The 21,832-nt window shown below is 42.1% G+C and overlaps 1 protein-coding gene across 2 annotated transcripts in view; it reads right to left on the bottom strand.

The window, feature by feature from the left end:
- Nucleotides 1-21,832, bottom strand: part of vwa8 (von Willebrand factor A domain containing 8) — a 354,489-nt gene that overhangs the window by 272,668 nt on the left and 59,989 nt on the right. For both annotated transcript variants that reach the window (XM_059650499.1, XM_059650498.1), the window contains 2 exons: nucleotides 17,387-17,554; nucleotides 2,292-2,456 (listed from right to left, as the gene is read on the bottom strand). In XM_059650499.1, the coding sequence (XP_059506482.1) occupies nucleotides 2,292-2,456; nucleotides 17,387-17,554 (333 nt within the window). The remainder of the gene's footprint in view (nucleotides 1-2,291; nucleotides 2,457-17,386; nucleotides 17,555-21,832) is intronic.

Here is a 21,832-nt window from a genome sequence, read left to right on the forward strand (position 1 = left end):
ACTGAAGGAACAGTGATATATTTCCAAGTCAGGACGGTGTATCTTGGAGGTTAACTTGCAGGTTCCCAAGCATCTATTGCCCTTATCCTTTGAAATGGTAGTAGTCACAGGTTTGGAAGGTGCTGTCTAAGGTTAATTTCTATGGTATATGTAGAAGATGGTACACACCTGTCCCACTGAGCGTTGGTGGCAGAAAGTGTGAATATTTGTGAATGCAGTGCCAAATAATTGGGCCACTTTGTCCTGATGGTGGTAAGTTTTTTAAGTGTTGTTGGAGCTGCACTCATCCAGGCAAGTGGGGAGTATTCCATCACACACCCAACTTACGCCTTGTAGATGGTGGACTGGCTTCTGAGATTCAAGCAAGATTCCTATCTTCTGATTTGCTCTTGCAGTCACAGTGCTTGTACGTCTAGTTCAGTTCAGTGTTTTATCAATAGTACCCCCACGATGTTAGAAATGGGACATTCAGTGCAGGGTTACAGGAAGAGGGTAGGGGTGCGATCAGTCTGGTTGGGTGTGGACTCAATGGGCTGAATGGCCTGCTTGCCAACTGTAGGGATTCTATGATTCTAAGACTGAACTTCAAAGAAACCTGTGTCCATCTCAGTCTTAAACTGGCAGCCCTTTATTCTGAGACCACACACTCTGATAATACATTGTCCATAAGGGGCAACATCCTTTCAGCATTTACTCTGTCAAGGCCCTTACAAATCCAATGTATTTCAATGAAATAATCACCTCTTTCTTCAAAGCTCCAGTGCGTCTATTTCCAACTTGGTTAGCTTTTGATCAAAGGACATCTTTCTCTAATGGGAATCATTCTCTGAACTGCCTCCACTGAAATGATATCTTTCCTTAAATAAAAACTCCTCACAGTGCTCTGGATGTGGCATCACCAGCAATGTGTACTGTTTCAGTCTGACTTTCCTACTCTAATACTCCCACCCCCTTGAAAGAAGGGACAATATTCCATAATCCTCCCTGATTACCTGCTGCAAACATGTGCCAGCCTTCTATGTTTTGTGCACAAATAGAACCTGGTTTCTTTGCATTGCTGAAGCTTTTTTTCTAAATAATACTGTTCTTTTGGTCTCCCTTCCAAAATAACATTCACATTTTCCCACATACACTTCAATTGATAACATTTCGCCCATTTACAATAATGTTCCTCTCTAAACTGTTAATATTCCTCTCTGCAAAAATTTAAGTAAAATGCTATTGACATTTAACAGGAATCAAAGGTTTATACAAATAATTTAACATAAATACCTAAGTTTGCTTTTGGTTACAAGGGTCTATGAGCATGTCCCTCTTGCCATGTGCCATTCCACCTATTTTTGTGCCATCTGCAAATTTGGCTACAGTACATTCATGTCTTTCCTCCAATTCATTAATATATGTTGTAACCATTTGCAGTCTCAGCACTGACCACTGTGGAACCCCACTGGTTATAGGTTGCCAACCTGACAAAGAACCTCTTATCAACTTATTCAGTGATGGTTTGATTTTTTTTAAACTCAGAGGGTTGTGAACTTTTGGACTTCTTGACCACAAAGGGCTGTGAAGACGTTGTCTAAGAGTATGTCTTAAAGATTGATAGATTTCTGATTAGCATGGGTGTACAGGGTTATGGAGATGGGTTGGATAGAAGGCACTGAAGTACTTAATTAGCTATGATGGTACTGAGTTGCGAGCAGGCACTGCAGGCTTCAAGAACTACAGAACAGTTATCCAAAACTTCTCCAACAAAAATACAATTAATAAGATTATGAAATACTTATTAGTAAAATCATAGGTACGCTGCAGTGTGGAAGCAGGCCACTTGACCCAGCGAGTCCACAGCGACCCTTTGAAGACCATCCCGACCCAGATACGCCCCCTACCCTATCCCTGTAACACTGTATTTCTCATGGCTAATCTACCTTGCCTGCACATCCCTGGACACTATGGGCAATATAGCAGGGCCAGTCAATCTAACCTGCACATCTTTGGTCTGTGAAAGGAAACCCACGCAAAAACTGGGAGAATGTGCAAACTCCACACAGACAGTCACCTAGGGCTGGAATCGAACTCGGGTCTCTGGTGCTGTGAGATAGCAGTACTAACCACCATACTGCCCCAATTTATTATCAATGTATTTCTAGTATTGCAAAAATTAATGCACCACTAACTAATTAAGATCAAATTCACAAAGGCACTTTTCTTAATTGTGCACAATGTAGAGAGCATTAAGTTTACAGGAAAGCATCTACTGATGTCATTCAATGTGTTTGAAGGTTAAAGATTACCTTAAAAGGCAGGCTATAAATGTCCCTGGCCTGAAACCTTGAACGAAGCGGAGGATCGAGAGGGTTTCCAGGATACCTCGGAACTGGTAGACCCAGGGCTATTACTCTGAAATCTTCACTAACTCGCACAATCTTCCACGCATTTAGCTCCTCCTTTGGATGATCCTGCACAAAAAGTAGCACATTAATGACATTAACGATGCTTTTCAACATGACAAACTAAACAGCTGGAAATTCAAAGCAAGTTAGGCAACAACTTTCGTGCATGGTAGGTTCTTGCAGCTCAACAGTACCTGTTCAAACAAAATTTTGTAGGGTCATTGCATATTCATAGAACATAGAACATAGAACAGTACAGCACAGAACAGGCCCTTCAGCCCACAATGTTGTGCCGACCATTGATCCTCATGTATGCACCCTCAAATTTCTGTGACCATATACATGTCCAGCTGTCTCTTAAATGACCCCAATGACCTTGCTTCCACAACTGCTGCTGGCAACGCATTCCATGCTCTCACAACTCTCTGCGTAAAGAACCTGCCTCTGACATCCCCTCTATACTTTCCACCAACCAGCTTAAAACTATGACCCCTCGTGCTAGCCATTTCTGCCCTGGGAAATAGTCTCTGGCTATCAACTCTATCCATGCCTCTCATTATCTTGTATACCTCAATTAGGTCACCTCTCCTCCTCCTTTTCTCCAATGAAAAGAGACCGAGCTCAGTCAACCTCTCTTCATAAGATAAGCCCTCCAGTCCAGGCAGCATCCTGGTAAACCTCCTCTGAACCCTCTCCAAAGCATCCACATCTTTCCTATAATAGGGTGCCCAGAACTGGACGCAGTATTCCAAGTGCGGTCTAACCAAAGTTTTATAGAGCTGCAACAAGATCTCACGACTCTTAAACTCAATCCCCCTGTTAATGAAAGCCAAAACACCATATGCTTTCTTAACAACCCTGTCCTGCACATTTCACCAGTATGTCGGTGCAGTAGTGGGCAATTGCAACATCGAAGGAACAATTCTTCAAATAATACATTCAGCTGAAGTTCCATTTGCTTGTTAAGCATCTTCAGTAAAAACTCGAAATACTACAGTGAGATTAAAAGATGAGGAAAGTTTCCGTTTTCCTAGCCAATACTTCTTCCCAACAAATATTGCCAAAAATGTATTAGCTGTTCAGCTTACAAATTATGAAGCGTAGAAAATAGTTGAGATATTCGAACACACTGACCCTAAAAGATTCATTTTCTCCACAAAGGCCTTGGAGATTTTCTGACAGACTTCCTTTTGCTGTTTTCTTGTGATGTGGGCATCATTTGCAAGGCCAACACATTTTGCCCTTTTCTAACAGCCCTTGAACCCTCTACTGGCTTGCTTAGCTCTTTCTGAAGAAATGCAAAAGTTAGTCACAATTCTGTAAGTCACATGTCAGCCAGACTGGCTAAGAAGAACAGATTTCCTTTTGTTCAACCTGCTGTGCCAGGATTTGAACCCATACCCCCAAAGCATGGTCTGGCCCTCCAGATAACTTATGCAGCAGTAGTACCATCACGCTACCATCTCTCCAGGAGAAACCAAACAAAACCATTCTTATGCGTCTGCCCTCCATCACCCCCCTCTTCCACAAGGAATCTTTTTAAAACCTGTGGCAGTCCAGGAGAAAGATCAAGAGTTGAGCACTTGATTGAAAAGGTAACTAAAATCGAACACATATTAAACGCTAGAAGGTTTGTAAATCATCTTGTAAAAAGACACTGAAAGCAAAGTCATGAATGAATGCAAAATACTGGATTGGATTAGGGAATTAGTTTCCGTTGGTCTTCATGTTGGAATCACTCTCTCATATCGCATTGACAGTCACCAGTGTCATGAAAGACACTTGGTAGGTCTGTGGAACAAACTTTCAGCAAGTAATGTGATGGAGATTGTCAAAAGTTCTATCATGCAGTTACCAATGCTCAGGAGCAGCCATATGTAATATCTACGAGATGCACTGCAAAATTCAAAGGTCCTCAAACGGCATCTTCCATAACCACAACCACTACCATTTAGAAGGTCAAGGGCAGCAGTTACTGGGAACACTACCATCTGAAACCTTAATCCAACCACTCACTATCCTGACTTGGAAAAGTATCACAGTTCCATCAGTGTTGCTGGGTCAAAATCCTGGAATTCCTTCTTCAACCGCATTATAGCAAAATAACTGCAGTGCTTTAAAAAGCTAGCTCACCACCACCTTCTCAAAAGTGACAAGGGATGGGCAATAAATGCTGATTGGGCCGGCAAAAATCACGTCCTCTGAATGAATTTTTAAAAAATCTTGTGATTCACCTGTGATAGCAACCAAGTGACAAATGTGAGTAAGATAGGTCAGAGAACCTGCAGAAGAGAATAGAAATAAACATTCAAAGCGAAGAAAATGGTTGGAGGGACAAGTGAAAATGGAAAGCTCTGCTAGTAGAGACACATTTGATATTGACGTGGAATACAAGGGGAACAGAAACATTGGAGCCGCAATGTTGTGCTCTGAGCACTGGGAAATACTCCACTGAGCCACAGCATTCGACCGGAGTAAAACTCAACTTAAATATTAAATATTTATTGAAGCAGGGTTCTGTTCTTATTCTTAGTAAACTATACAAGCATGCTTGATGCAAATTAATAAATTACACATGTCTGATGTGATTCATTAGTCAGTGTTTACAACAACCTATCACATTTTCCAAGCAAATAAATATCTGAAAGTAACAAGCACAACAGGAGCTCATTATTATACAGAAAGCACCTGGATCAATGTTATTTTTGTATTAACACATGGAATGCAGGCATCATTGTCCAACCCTAATTTACCTTAAGAATGCTGTAATGTTCCCAGGGTGCTGGTAAGAAGGGAGTTCCAGCACTTTCCTCCAGCAACAAGGAACAAGTGGCGATATATTTACCAATCAGGATGGTGAAGGGCTTGGAGATGACTTTGCAGAAGCTGGTGCTCCTGTGGTTGGGTAAAAGGAAAATCAGTTCTGATCTGACATTGGACATGTAATGTTTTGGTTCCCGTATTTTAAAAAGGATGTACTGGCATCAATGATAGTTATAAAGAGATTCACCAGGCTGATTCATAGGAGCAAGTAGTTGACTTAGGCCTTTATTCATTTGAGTTCAGAAGAATGAGGGATGATCTTATGGAAACTCAAGATTTTGAGCAGTGTTGGCAGAATTGATGTTAAGATGATGCTTCCATGAGTAGAGGAATCTCAAACTAAGGGGCATAGTTAGACCATAAGAAATGGGAACGGAATAGGTTAATCAGCCCCTCAAACCTGCTCCGTCATACAATTTGACTGATCCAACACTCCTTATGTCTACGTTCCTGCCTTTTCCCAACAGCCCTAGACTCCACCAATGATCAAGATCTACCACAACCTTAAATATGCACAAGGACTCCACCCCCAAAGCTCTCCGAGGCAAGACGCTCTAAAAGGACATCACAGTTGCTCAATGGTTAGCACTGCTGTCTTACAGCGCCAGGGACCTGGTTCAATTTCTCCCTCAAGCAGCTGTCAGCGTGGAGTTTGCACATTCTCCCCGTGTCTGCGTGGGTTTCCTCCAGGTACTCCAGCTTCTTGACACAGTCCACAGATGCGCAGTTAGGTGGTTTGGCCATGCTAAATTGCCCACAGTGTCCAGGGATGTGTAGATAAAGTGGATTAGCAATGGGATTTGCAGGGTTAAAGCGATTGGGTAGGGGGTGGATCTGGGTAGAGCGTCAGTGTGGACTTCACTGGCCGAATGGCCTGCTTGCACATTGTAGGGATTCTATGATTCTAAGACTCAACTTCAAAGAAACCTGTGTTCATATCAGTCTTAAATTGGCAGCCCTTTATTCTGAGACCACGCGCTCTGATAATAGATCTTCCATAAGGGGCAACATCCTCTCGTATTTAGCCTATCAAGCTCCTTCAGGATTCAATATATTTCAATGAAATCATCATCTCATTGTTCAGAACTCCAGAGTGTAGATTTTCAACCTATTTAGCTTTTGCTCATAAGACAATCTCTCCATAACAGGGATCATATTGGTGAATCTTCTCTGAACTGCTTCCAATGAAATAATATCTTTCCTTAAACAAGTGTTACAAAACTGCTTACAGTACTTCAGATGTGATATCACCAGCACCTTGTACAGTTGCAGTAAGACTTTGCTACTCTTTTGCTTTAACCCCCTTAAAAGGTCAAAGTTCTATAATCCTCCCTGATGACCTGCTGCGACTTTGTGAGAGCTTTCTGTTTTGTGTACATACCCTAGTTCCTCTGTATTGCAGCTTTCTGCAGTTTTATCCATTTAAGTAATATTGCTCTTTTGATTTCCCTAATAAAAAGAACAAATTGACATTTTCCCACATGATACTTCAATTGTTCTTTTTGTCCACTTACACAATGTATTCATATTCCACACTGTAAACTGTGTGCATTCTTCTCGCAACCTGCCTTTCCACCTCATTTGATGTTTCTGCAACTTGGCTACATTGCATTCACTTCATTCCTCCAATTCATTAATATTTATTGTAATCAGTTGCAGTCCCAGCACTGACCCCTGTAGAATCCCATTGGTTACTGGTCATCCCCAACCTGAAAAAGAACTCCTTATCCCCATTTGCTGCTTCCTGCCCATTAGCCAAGTCTCTAAACATGTCAATACATGACTTTCAACACCATAGGCTCATTACTTATGACTTATTCTTTAGTGAGGTACCTTGTTGAACGCCTTCTGGAAATCCAAATAGAACACATCTTCTGGTTCCTCTCTATCCACTCTGGCAGAGACTTCCTCAAAACAACGCTAATAAATTAGTCAGCCATGCTGTCTCTTTCATGAGGACATGTTGACTCTGTTTGACTAGATTATGAATTTCCAAATGTTCTGTCTTGTTAATAATTCATTACAACGCTTTTCCAACAACAGATGTTAGGCTATTGTGCCTATAGTTGACTGCCTTTAGCCTGACTCCCCTTTTGAGTAGGATTGTCAAACTGGCAGTTTTCCAATTCTCTGGTACTTCTCCATGATCTAAAGATTTTTGGAAAATTACAACCAATCTATCCACTATCTCTATAAATACTTCTTTTGGGATCCTAGGTTGCAAGCCATCAGGGCCAGGGGACTTATCTGCCTTTAGCCCCATTAGTTTGTCTCATGCTACTACTCTTGTGACGGTGCTCGTACTTAATTCATACCCGTATCCACTTACTATTAACAGGATATTCAAATTATCTTCCATTCAAAAGACTGATGCAAAATACCTGTTTAACTCCTCTGCCATTTCCTTGCTCCCCGTAGCAATCTCCCCAGATTCATTCTCAAACAGGCCTATATTCACTCTGACCTCTCTCTTCTTTCATACATATTGAAAGATCACAGAAGAACATAAATCATAGAATTCCTATAGTGTGGAAACAGGTCCTTTGGCCCAACAAGTCCACATTGACACTCAGAGCATCCCACCAAGACCCATCCCTCGATAACCCACCTAACCTACACATCTCTGAACACTATGGGCAATTTAGCATGGCCAATCCACCTAGCCTGCACATATTTGGACTGTGGGAGGAAACTGAAGTAGCTGGAGGAAACCCACGCAGACACAGGGAGAATGTTCAAACTCCACACAGGCAGTCGCCCCCATCTGGAATTGAATCTGTGGCCCTGGTGCTGTGAGGCAGCAGTGGTAACCACTGAGCTCCTTATCCCCATTCACTGTTTCCTGCTCATTAGCCAAGTCTCTAGCCATGCCAATATATGACATTCAACACCATGGGCTAATTTCTTATGACATTCTTTAGTGAGACACTTTGTTGAACACCTTCTGGAAATCCAAATACATCACATCCTTTGGTTCCTTTCTATCCACTCTGGCAGAGACTTCCTCAAAACACTCTAATAAATTAGTCAGCCATGATGTCTCTTTCATGTGATGCTCTTGTCAGTTTTTTATTTCCCTCACTAGTTTGCCCTCAATTTATTTTCTCTGTGTTTATGATCTTTTTCAGTCCCTGTCCTCAGTACTATCACTGACTTGCACCTCCTTAGATTAGATGCTTTTTCTTTCAACTTAATAGTCTCAATAACTTCCTTGGTTAGCCATAGCTGGTTTATCCCTCTGAGAATGTTACCTCCTTACAGGGATATATTTTTGTTGAGAGTCAGGATTTACCTCCTTAAATGTCTGCCACTGCTTGCCTACTGACTCTCCTGCTATTCTCTGGTTGGTTCCATGACATACTGTAGTAGGAAACTATCTCAAATGCACTCTGAATTTGTTGCCACAGCTACCCTTTCCAATTTAAATGAGTAAATCAACATGACCATTAAAGTTAACCTTAATTATTACTCCATTCTTATACGTGCTTCTATTATTTGTTGATTTATAGCCTTTTCTACAGAACTGCTTTTTGCCTGGGGGTCGATACACTACTCCTTTCAATATTTTCTTTTCCTTTGTTTTGTTTTAAATCCTCTCAAATATCTCTTAAAAGCCATACTACACCACCATCTCTTCCAGCCCTCCTGTCTTTCTGAAAACCCAAATATCCATGAATGTTACATTCACAGTTTTGACCTCCTTGTTTCCAGAATGACTATGAGATCATATTCATTTCCCTCGATTGTGCTGTCAGTTTGTCTGTTCTATTCCAAATGCTTCATACATCAAGATACGAAGCCTTTAGCTTGTTATGTTGTCGATTTTCCTTACGCTTTTATGGTTCCTTGGTGCATTATGACATTCACGTGTTCTGTCCCTTCCTTTTATTTTCTGGTAATATCTAGTCCCATCACTAAACTGCATTTCTTACTTCTCCATTACCTTTAGTTTTCTAATTTTCCATTCAACCAAGCCTATTATTTAATTTTAAGTCCTATCAACAACCCTAGTTAAGCAATTTGTGAGGACTGTGGTCCCAATATGACTCGGGTGAAGACCATCCCATTGGAACAGCTCCCTCCTGTGGAGGGACTTAGAGACAGACAGTTGAGCCAAAGCAGCCTTCCTACCTCTAATTTTGTAGCGCTGTAAATCAAAACCACAGACTCCCAAATAGTCACTCCAATGGCTCCTAACCAAAATTTTGAACAAGCGATCCCAGATTTTGTGAATAATTAACTTCTAGACGCTGGTTTTATTTCTTAAACAAAAGACTTAACAATTTATTAAACACAAACTAAGATTAGCAGAGAGAAAGTTACACAGCATGGCAAACTGAGTACTGCCCTTTGCTTTCAGCCAAAATCTCACAAAAAAAAGATAAACAAGCACAGCTAATGGATAAATAAAAGAAAACAACAAAACTAACCAAACTACTTAAATGACTTTTGTGATGCAAAGTCTCACAGGCATAAGTGCGTTTTTTTCCTCAACTGTGTTTTTTTCTGAAACAGTGATTGGGGTCACATTCTCAGTTCACCAAGGCAAAGACAGCAATACTTCTAACTCTGCCTAATTTGCTACAGCAGAGTTTAGAAGCCCAGAGAGAGGAAAGCAGAGTGTTTTCAACTTTTCAAGCTGTCTTAGCAGCATTCCGGAACCATCTCTCATCAAACATAGCTCAACTTTAATTCTGGCTCCACGCTGACAGACTGATAGAATCTCTCTAAGGCTGCAGTCACCATTCAACAGTTGCCATCTGCTTCAATATCGGGTCTCCTTCAGGCCTGCCGTAACCAACTTCCAGGGGCTGACCTCATTAATAGTCAATTTCTGCTTTCTGTTTAAACACAATGCTCTTCCTGAAGCTGCTGCATCTATTAGAACCTTTTAATCAAGGTTCAGCCTGCAATTAGCCTCCAGGCCTGGCTTCTCAAACAAAGAGACTTTACTCTGTTCTTTTCTTTTTAACACAAGCTATCCCAAGTCCGTCAGTCATTTCCAGCTCATAAACCAAAAATGTTAAAAGACTGAAATAAAAATAATGAAAACTCAGTGAGGATTCTAACATACTTTTCCAAGTACTGACATCAATGTCTTACGAATTCAAACCCATTGCTCGCAGACTGATCTCTGAACGACACATTTACCTCTTTTGTCTCAATGACCCTGTCAGTTCATGGTTAAGGTAGTAACTCGAAAATCATCACCTTTTTGGTTCTGCTTTTTAATTCTGAAACTGACTACTCATATTCCTTCAGCAAAATCTCTTTTCTCATTCTACCTGTATTATTGGTACCAACATGGACCATGGCTACTAGATCTTTCTCCTCCCACTCCAAGGTCTTCTGCAGTACAGATAAGATATCCTGAACTGGGGCATCAAGCAGGCAACACAGGTTCTGGGATTCTCAATCCTGGCCAAAGAGAACAGTATCTATTCCCCTGACTATATCATCCCCGATCCCAACAACATTTCTCCTTTCTGCCCCTTCTTGAATGGTTCCCTGTATGTAGGATTATGTTCAGTTTGCTCATCCTCCCTGCAACCCCAGCTCTCACCCACATGCAGAGCAAGGAACTCAAAACCTGCTAGACAATCTCATGGACTGAGATAGTAGGAACTGCCAATGCTGGAGAAACTGAGATAACAAGGTGTAGGGCTGGATGAACACAGCAGGCCAAGCAGCATCAAAGGAGCAGGAAAGCTGAGTTTCAGGTCTAGACCCTTCTCCAGAAAATGAAGAAGAAGGGTTCTTATGAAGAAGGGTCCAGACCTGAAACGTCAGCTTTCCTGCTCCTCTGATGCTGCTTGACCTGCTGTGTTCATCCAGCTCTACACCTTGTTATCTCAAGGACTGAGGCACTTCAGGACTACACCCTGGATCCCTCTACCTGCCTCACTCATAACCACACACTCCTATACCTAATCACTGGCTGCATTCTAGGTTAATCTAAGGGGTATGGCGGCAACCTTAAACTCTGCATCCAGCTGACTCTCCCCTCTCCCTGTTGTGTCAGTGTTCAAAGCTCAGACATCAGCTCAGCAACTCTGAGCTGGAGTTCCTCAAGAGACCAACACTTGCTCCAACGTGGTCACTATGAAGCACAGAAAGATATACCAACTCCCATATCAAGCAGGTAGAACACATCACTGGGCCCTCCATCTTTGTTTCATTTACTCAGTTCTTAATTTATTGTTCTTATTGGTTGTTTTTTTTCTACTGGACTTTTTGTGTTCAATCTCAAAAATATTTCTCCTATCTACCTTTGACCTGGAAGTAATTTATAATAGATAGCCAAATTAGTAGCTATACCAACCTTACAGTTTTCCTAAGATGTCACTGTTTGTTTTGTGCTGTACTCCTGATTCTGGGCTTCAATTTATTCTGTCAAGAAAAACCTGACAAACTATGAACCAGAAAAAAAGCAAAATGCTCCTCTTCCTCCCTGTACAGAATTCCCACATGGCCCCAAAATCTCAGAAATGCACACAGAATAAAGAGAACTCATTTAAAACTAGAAAGCTAAGAAAATTCTTCTCCCAGAAGGTCATAAACATCTGGGATTCTCTACCTCAGAGTTGTGAAGACTAGATAATTTAATGTATTTACAGAGGAGGTACACAGATTTTAAAGCATGGGGGAGTTGACAGCTACACTAAGCGAGCACCAAGCAAGAGTGGAGGCCTGGGGCAGATCAGCCATGACTTCTTTTAGTTTGCATTTTAATGTAAAGCTCAAGTGTTATAGATAGGGAGGAATTATTAACGTTGGATGAATATGGACTTAATTTAAGATGCCAAACTGAAATAGTCCCAACATTTTCATGGTGCCAGAATTTCAGTTCCAATAATGAGTCCACCAATAATCATTTCATTTTCATTTGTGCACTTTCCACTACCTGTCAAGGGCACCATGAGCTGTGGAATAAGGTCGTTGCTTCATATCTGGCTAGCCAGCTGATAATTCTCTCAAGAAGGATTATGTTGTTATAAAGTTGTCATGAGCAAGCAGCCTACTTGCAGGTTGAGGCAAGGAGGGATCTTACAATCAATAGAACTGAAAGTCACTGCAAAAGAACAGCCACCTTGAAAGTCGATCAAGGGATCCTTTTTTAAATGGGAAGATGTTCGGAGCTGCAAAAGAGCAGAGAGCGTGAGGGCTCCATGTTCACAAGTCATCAAGAACCATATACAGTAGAAAGGCAACTCAGGAAGGCAGTTTATAAAAACTGTACATGATACGAGGGATTCAGAACATATACAAAAATTCATCCGTAAAAACAATGAAATTTTATAAAGTTATTTTTCTTCACAAGATACAGGCATCACTGGCTATTACTCGCACCTAATTGCCCTAGAGAAGGTAGTGCTGAGCTACATTCTTGAAACATTGCTCTCCTTGGGGTGTAGGTGCACCCATAGTTAGGAAATGAGTTCTAGAATTTTGGCCCAGCAATGTGCAGGAATGGCAATCCAGTTCTCAGGACAGTCTGTGTCTTGAAGAAAAATTTGAAAGTGGTGCTCCAGTTTGTTTAATTTTTTTCCCCCCACTCATCGGCCATGAGCACCGCTGGCTGGCAAACATTTACTACTCATCATTGGGTGTGTTGAGAAGGTGATTATGAGCTGCCTTCTTGAACTGCTAGAGTCCATGTGCTAAAGGTAGACCCACAATCCCCTTAGGAAGGGAATTCTACTAACTTTTTCCCCAGTGATACTGAAGTAGCAACAATATATTTTCAAGTCAGGATGGTGAATGGCATAGAGGGGAAATTGCACGTATCGGTTGCCCTTATCTATCAAGATCGAAGTGTTCTTAGGTTTGGAAGGTGCTGCCTAAGGATCTTCCGTGAACTTGCACAGTCTATCTAGATGGTACAACTGCTGTTACAGTGGAGGGTCAGGACACTTATGGACATGATGCCAATCAAGTAGGCTGCTCTGTCTTGGATGGTATCAAGCTTCCTTAGTGTTAGATCTGCACTCATCCAGACAAACAGGGAGTATTCCATCACTCACCTGACTCCTGTCTTGTAGATGGTGATCAAAATTTGGGACGTCAGGAGGCAAGTAACTCTCCACAGTATTCCTAGCATCTGATCTGTACTTGTAGCCACTGTATCTGTATGACAAGTCCAGTTGAGTTTCTGGGATTCGGTAATGGTAATACCATTGAATGTTAAGGGGCAGTGGTTACAAAGTCTCATATTGCAGATGTTAATTTACCGGTATTTGCTTGAAGCGAACATTACTTGCCATTTGTCAGCCAGGCCTGGATATTGTTCAGATCTTGTTACATTTGAAAATGGACAGCTTCAGTTTCTGAGGAGGGAGGGCTGGATCAATCACTTGGCACTTCTGGCTGAAGACTGCTGCAAATGCTTCAGCCTTATCTTTTGCACTGATGTGTTGTTCCAACATTGAAATAAGGATATTTGTGGAACCTCCTCTTCCAGTGAGTTGATTCCCACTACCATTCACAACAGGATGTGGCAGGACTGCAGAATCTGATCCATTGGTTGTGTGATTGTTCAGCTTGGTCTATCACTTGCTGCTTACTGCTTGGCACACATGTAGTCCTGTTTGGTAGCTTCACCAGATTGACATCTCTTTTTTAGGAGTGCCTAGTGCTGCTCCTGGCAGTTGTCCTGCACACTCCCTGAACCAGGGTTGATCCCCTGGCTAGATGGCCATGTTTACGTGGGGTTTATACTGGGGCCATGTGGTTGCAGATTGTGTTGGTACAAAATTCTGCTGCTGGTGGTGGCCCACAGCACTTGGTGAATGCCCAGTCTTGAGCTGCTCGATTTGTTTGAAGTCTTTCCCATTTAGTACTGTGATAGTGTCATACAACACGATGTAGAGTATTCTCAGTGTGAAGGCTGTACTTCATCATCACAAGAACTAGTGCAGTTGTCACTCTTACCGATACTGTCATGGACAGATATATCTGCAACGGACAGACTGATATGGTTGAGGTTGAACATGTTTTTCTCTCATTGGTTGCTTCAAACTCATACCCAGTCTTGCAGTTATGTCCTTTAGGACCAACCAGCTCGATTCACAGTGTTGCTGCCGAGCCTCTTCTAATGGCAGACATTGAAATCCCTCAATCAGAGAAGACTTTGCATCTTTGGTACCCTCAGTGCTTCCTCCAAGTGTTACAGTTCTGATTCATCAGCTGAGGGAGAACATTGCTCATGATGGTAATCATCAGGAGGGTTCCTTGCCCACGTTTAACCTGAAACTACGAGACTTCATGAGTCAATTTTGAGGACTCCCAGGGCAACTCCCTCTCAACTGTACAGCTCCGTTTGGTCTGTCCTGCTGGTGGGACTGGACATATCTAGGAATGGTGATGGTGGTGTCTGGGGCGTTGTTTGTAATGTATGTTTCTGTGAGTATGTTTAGGTCAGGCTATTGCTTGACTCTTCTGGAAGATAGCTTTCCCAATTTTGCTATCAGCCCCCAGGTGTAAGTGAGGTAGATTTTGCAGGATCAATAGAGCTGTATCTGTCAGTGTCTTTTCCAGTGTCGAGGGTGATGCCAGATAGTCCATCTGGTTTTATTTCTTTGAGACTATGCCGCAATTGATACAAACAAGTAGCACGCAATGCTATTTCAGAAGTCGGTTGTGAGTCAACCACACTGCTGTGATTCTGGAGTCACATGTAGACCAGACTAGGTGAGGATGGCAGATTTCCTCCCAAGGACATTAGTGAGCCAGATAGGTTTTTTAGACAATAGGCAACAGTGTCATCAATAGATTCATAATTACAGGTATTTTTAATTGAATTCAAATTCCACCACTTGCTGGGGTGGGATTTGAACCTGGGTCCCCAGGACATCAGCTTTGTTTCCAGATTAATAGTCATGCGATTACACCATTGAGCTATTGTATCCCCTGCTGCCTTCCTTTCAAGGTGCTGGAGCTTTGGAAGCTATTGTTGAATGACTTTGGTGAGCTGCTGCAGCGTATCTCAGAGGAAGTGTATGCTGCAGCCACTGTAGTGGTGAAAGCAGCAAGTGTTGAACATGGTGGATGTGGTGCCAGTCAAATTGGATGCTTTGTCTTGGATGGTGTCAAGCTCCTTAAACGTTTGAAGCTGCACTCAATACAATTAAGTGGACAGCATTCCTTCATACTCCTTTTTTGTGCCTTGCATATAGTACGCAGATAATGCAATTGACAGGAGCTGAGTTACTCCCAACAGAACGCTTAGCCTCTGATAGGTACTTATCTCAAGGGAGCTGAATGAAAATTTGTGGAAGTTATATTAAAGCTATCCAGTGTTTGTTTAGATTGTACTGGATTAGCTGTTCAGTTGTGAGCACCACATCAGGAACGATATATTTGCCTTGGAAAGGGTAGCACTATGGATTCATCAGAATACCAGTAATATAAATGTTATATTATGAAGACAGGCAGCGAGTATGATGGAATTGATCTCAATGGAATCTTTAAGACAACTGAAGGTTTTAACAGAGAAGAAGGTAGAGAAATAATTTCTTCTGACAGAAAAGTCTGGAATAAGGAGCTGTAGCCTTAAAACTTGAGCCAAGCCATTCTGGACTTCTGCATTTCTTCAAGGGGGGGGGGGGGGGGGGGGGGTGGAAATCTGGCGTTTTCTCCCTTTAAAGTAATTAAAAAGAATGACTAAAAGTTTAAGACTGCGGATCAAATGCAAATTTGAAGCTTGAGATTGATAGAATTTTATCGGCCAAGGGTATTAGGAAAAATGGAGTCAAGGTAGGTGGCCAATTCTAAGATGCAGATCAGCCAAGATCTGGGGAATGACAGAACAGGTTCGAGGGGCTTATTTCTATTCCTGCATTCCCAACTCCTGTCACATTCTGCCCTGAATGGGGTAATCCCAGGAAGGAGAGAGGAAGCTGGTAAACACTGTACAGGCTCACCAATGGGCAAGTGGGCAGCAAGCAGCACATATGTTGTATATGCATCTCATTTGTAGATAAAATAAAGAAGAACTGCAGTCTAGTCCATTACCTTCTTTCAGAAAGACCAGACAAAAGGTGAACATTAAAGGTGGGACTACATTACACTTGAAGCAAAGTAGATTAGAACAAGTAACATTGGGATTTACTGGGCTGCTGCACAGTCTAATAATTCTTGATTACCTTTCAGTTCGGGGATGACACTATTATTTGAAAAGCCAAATAACTTTCGAAAAGACTGTAAGAAAAGAAGTAAGACATTCAGCTCATCGAAGCTCAACTGCCATTCAATAAAATCATGGCTGATCTAAAATCTCAACTCCACATTCCTGCTTTACCCACATAATACTGGATTTTCTTAATTATAAATCTGCCTATTCAACAAATTTCAAAGCCCACCCTCCATGGTTCTCTCTGGTAAAGAATTATCCAGATTCACTATCTGCTGAGAGAAGAAATTCTTCCTCTTCTCTGTCTTCAATGGATGACCACTTGCTTTAAGATTATGTCTCCTCATCCTAGATTTTCCCCACTGGTAAATAACCTCTCTACATCTCCCCCGTCAAGTCCCCTAAGAATCTTATGTGTTTCAATAAAGTCGCCTCTCATTCTTCTGAATTCCACTGTGTACAGGCACAACCTACTCAATCTCTCCTCAGATGACAACCCCTCCATACCAGGTATCAGCCTAATGAATATTCTCTGGACTACCTCCAATGCCAGCACATCTTCCCTTAGGTAGGGGGACCAAAACTGCTTACAGTATTCTGGTTACAGTATGCCCAGAATTTTGCCTTATATAGTTTTAGCAAGACTTCCCTATTTTTACACTCCACTTCTTGTATAAAAAAAAGCCCACATTCCATTTGCCTTCCCAAGTACCCTTGGATGCTATTTTTTTTGTGATTCATGCATAGGAATGTCCAAATCCTCTATGCCACAGCTTCTTGTAGTCTTTCTCCCGCTGAAATAGTATCTGGATTCTCCATACTTCCTCTACATCTCTGACCAAAGTGCAAAATGTCACATTTTCCCACATGAAATTCCATTTGCCTTGTTTTCACCAACTCACTTAAACTGTCTGTATTCCTCTGCAGACTCCTTTTGTTTATTCTCACCTCTTACCTTCCCACCTATTTTTGTATTACATTGGGGTGGGGCAGCAATTAAGACCTCAATATTATCAGATTATACACAATAATTGCCATTTACCTTTAGCAGTTTGTCATAGCGATCCGCAGACATGAGGAAACGCCCATCTTCTAGCTGCATCTCTCGGTTTTCTAGCAGGTTGTTTAAAACAGGTAGGACATTCCGTTCTGCCTTCTCCAGTCCTTCCAGCACTAATATCCTGCCTTCAGTCGCAGCTCGAACAGCACACTTTCCAGAAAGAAAGCAAAATGAAGTGCTTTAAACAGAGGGTCCATGCAGCAAGAAGGGACAAACAATCTTAATTCATCCCAACCAGTTGGAAATAAAGCACAGTCCTTGTATACAAGACAGACTCACACAGGAGTAAGACAACCTGCTGGGAAGAATTGAGTTTGGTTGTGAAACAAAATCTTTTTCTTTTTTTTAATTCACTCACAGGATGGGGCATCACTAACTAGGCAGCATTTATTGCCAATCCCTAATTGTCCAGAGGGTAGTTAAGAGTCAACCACATTGCTGTAGGTCTGGAGTCACGTGTAGGCCGGACCAATAAAGGATGGCAGTTTCCTTCCCTAAAGGGAGCCCGGGTACCTAGAACACTATTTGGATCTCTGGATTAACAGTCCAGCAAAAGTACCACTAGGCCATTGCCTTCCACCAAAATCAGAAATTGCCAGAAAAACTCGGATCAGGCAGCATTTGTGAAGACAAAGTAGTTAATGTTTCAGGTCCACTGACCTTTCTTCAAATTTTATTGCTGATTTCCAGCACCTGCAGTTCTTTAGGTTTTTAGTTGTGATGCTCTCAGGGTGAACTCTTACTGACAATCACGGTCAAGGTTGGACAAAGCACCGAAGCAGGACTGTGTGGTCAGGGATTGTGTCAATACTTGCAAGAGAAAAGAAAATAAAACTAACTGACCTTGTGCCCAAGTAACATCTGCAGTTTGTATGGAATCATAACAAAGAGATCCATAAATCAAGGTCAGAAGTCACATGACATCAGGTTAAGGTTCCATCTGATTTCTTTGAAGTCACAGGCTTTAGGAATGCTGCTCCTTCATCAGGTGTTGGAGGGAAGCTCTTCATTCAGATGCAAGGAACAGCCATGGGGATCAAAATTTGCACACAATACACCAAAATTTTCATTCACAAGTTCGAGCAAGGCTTTTTTGCTACACAGCTATTCAGTTGTTGACACTTTACTCACACCATTTGAGACTTTTGATCATCTCCAAAGACTTCTTATTCAGTTTGTAGACACTCCACCCACAACATTTGTACTATCTTTTGACACACGTAGTTACCTGGAATTATCTTGCAATTACGTTTCTGCCTATAAATTCAGTGCCTGTGCACTTCCCTCCACTTGACCTGATGAAGGAGCAGGGCTCCAAAAACTTGTGATTTCAAATAAACCTGTTGGACTATAACTGGGTGTTGTATGACTTCTAATTTTATCCACCCCAGTCCAACACCAGCACCTCCACGTCACCAATAAATCAACTAAAACGTTTTTGGCAATATACACAGTAAAACTGCAAAAGGCCTACTGCAACACACTGACCCATGTCCACTTGAGCTACTAGAGCCAGTAAAAGAGTATACAATCATTGCACACAATGTGTGGCTGCTGAAAGCAGTGAATAAGCTTGCTGTAGTCAGCGACGTGCCAGAGTGTTTGTTCATATACTAATTCCAACAACTGCACACAAACTGAGACCAGTTCATGACAAAGTGGCAGTGTCCCAACTCTGTGCCAGAAAGTCCAAGTTCAAGTCTCAGCCGTTTCAGAAGTGTGTCAAATCATTTTTGACTGTGTGGACTGAAAATATCTGCATAAATTTAAGTCTCGAACTCAAACAGTCACAACTAGGAGGTGATTTTGTATATTTTGGATCTGGGTCACAGATTTACAGTGCATAATTTGAAAACATACACTTGTTTTGAAAAGCTTGAATTTTTTGTGTAAACTAACATTTTAAAAGCAAGCAATAGATGAGCTCCAAGTCTTATTAAAACTGCAGTTCTTCATCTGAGTCACTTCATCAACATGATGTTTTGGGCAAACATTGTGCCTCATTTAGTATAGCAATGCTTGCTTATTCTGCTGTTGGTTGCTACCACCATCCTCTAATGCAGAAAACTTTAGGGACTGCTTGGTCTAGTGTGGGAAATAAAAACACTTCCTGATGTAGCCATAAGAGACTCTTGTAGTTAACAACATATAAATTATTTCACATTAGCAACTAGCTATTGGTGATATCAACTTGATAGCCAAAACAAGCAAAATTCAGTCCACAGTTACGTCAGGTTATTTTTGCTGTGAACCCAGTGGGTTTTCTGGCTATACTTTACCAAACATGGGACATTAACGAGTTCCCAGACCCCTCACATCCAATCCTGGACACACCTTACCATGCACCATTTCCAAAACAACTTGCCACTCAATGGATATTCTGGAATTGATCAGCATCCCTGTTGCTGGTGCCATCTTTAAAAGTCCTTCATGTACCCAGATGAACACTTCCAGCCTAGGGACATTTGCCACATGCATGTCACACAGGGAAGTTGGTGCCCTGCTTTATGGGCAAGGGCTTGGTTGAGTGGCTGGACAAGGGGAAATGTCCTCTCCCCCAAGGATCTGCAGTGGAAACTACAAGCTAAGACTGTAGCAGCCTGGAGAGAGGCAGGCACCTGGTCAGGATCATTCCAGTTGTCTGGAGGACTGTACTGCACTGCAGAAAAAAGATCAATGTCATTCTCCACTCTGCCAGTGTAAGTGTCACCTTTTTCACTCTGTTACCTCACATTCACTCTGTACCCATCTCCCATCATGGCTCATACTCTAGCATTCTCACTATTACCTGCAACATCATCTTTATTCACTGTTAACCATCTTAACACCACTGGCCCTGCGTGCTCTCTGCGTTGCCTACCCACTCGTTCGGGCCACCTCCCCAACGGGAACCCATTTTCATCTCTCATAATCCTTGCCTCTCTCTCAACCCAGGAGGAAATCAGCCCACAGTCAGGCAGAAAAAGGCGCTGAGTGATAGGCTGCCCAGTATTTGGCACCTCCCTCCTTACATGGAGACCATCCTGACTCTAACTGCCCCATATGGTTGGCTGACAGCAGTCCAGGGGCTTAGACACAATCAGAAGTTGCCCTTGACTTACCATGCCAAGATCCCCTGACCACAGACTATGTCCTGGAATCTGTGTGAGGCCTGCCATAAACCATGACAAGCTTCCTGGTTTTGTGTCTTCACTAAATGACATAGCATTACAACAGTTTCATGAGTATGATAGCTCTAGCTGAGTAAGAAAGAACAAAAAGGCAAAGCAAAACAGAGTGAGTGAGTGCTATGACAGGATGCGAAGAGCCCAGAAATGCAACCTGGTCCAAGTGTCCTGACTGCAACATTAAAATGACAGTGGTTGGTTCAGTCCGAGGTACAGCAATGAAGTACAGAAGTATCCTGTAAATCATAGAAATCAATAGAAGGAAAAGGTCATTTGGCCAGTCAAGTCTGCACTGGTCAAAAACAACTGTCTATTTCACAGCAGTGGTTTGGAGATTGCCATGAGGGTTATTAGCATCTGCCACATGTTGGATGTTAATGTCCGTGGACATGGGTTGCATGTGGTCACTACCCACGGAGCATGTGCTGAGATAGAATCAAATTATTCCAATCCCATTCCAGCATGAGGGTGACATTCTAATGCAATACTGAGTGCGCTACACAATCTGAGGTGTAATCTTTTAAATAGTAAGTTAAATTGATGCCTGTCCTCCTTCCCAGGAAGATGTAAAAAGCACTGCTTCTACAATGACCAAATGAACTCTCACAGAATCACAGAATCCCTGCAGTGTCGAAAGAGGCCGTTTGGCCCAACAAGTACACAAGTCCACTGAGCAGCATCTCACCCAGACCCATAGTCCTAACTCTTTCCCTGTAAATGTCTAATCCACATAATTTACGCACCCCTAGACACAACAGGCAATTTAGCATGGCCAATCCACCTAGCCTGCATATCTTTTGACTGTAGGAGGAAACCAGATCACCTGGAGGAAACCCACGCAGGCATGGGGAGAATGTGCAAACTCCACACAGATAGTTGTCCGAGGATGGAAATGAACCTGGGTCCCTGGCGCTACAAGGCAGCAGTGCTAACTACTGAGCCACTATGTCACCCCTATGGTGAAATAATCAGTATTCATCTGCCAATCAACAATTAGCAAAATAGCCATCCAGGCATTCCAACATTGCTCTCTGCAGGGGCTTGCTGAGCATCGGTGCTGTATTTCTTACATTACAGCAGTGACTTGATTTGCTGTAATAGGTTTTGAGTCATTGAAGTTATTGAAGATGAAATATACAAATCCAAACAAGTCTTCCTTCTATTTAAGTCACCCCGTGAATTAAAACTTTCAGAAACTTTCAACATATTTTAAACTTGGTTCAGGTAGAAATCCCTGTTTATATTCAAATGCTGACACGAG

Source organism: Stegostoma tigrinum, chromosome 12 (genome assembly GCF_030684315.1).
Source record: "Stegostoma tigrinum isolate sSteTig4 chromosome 12, sSteTig4.hap1, whole genome shotgun sequence".
Classification (NCBI taxonomy): Eukaryota; Metazoa; Chordata; class Chondrichthyes; order Orectolobiformes; family Stegostomatidae; genus Stegostoma; species Stegostoma tigrinum.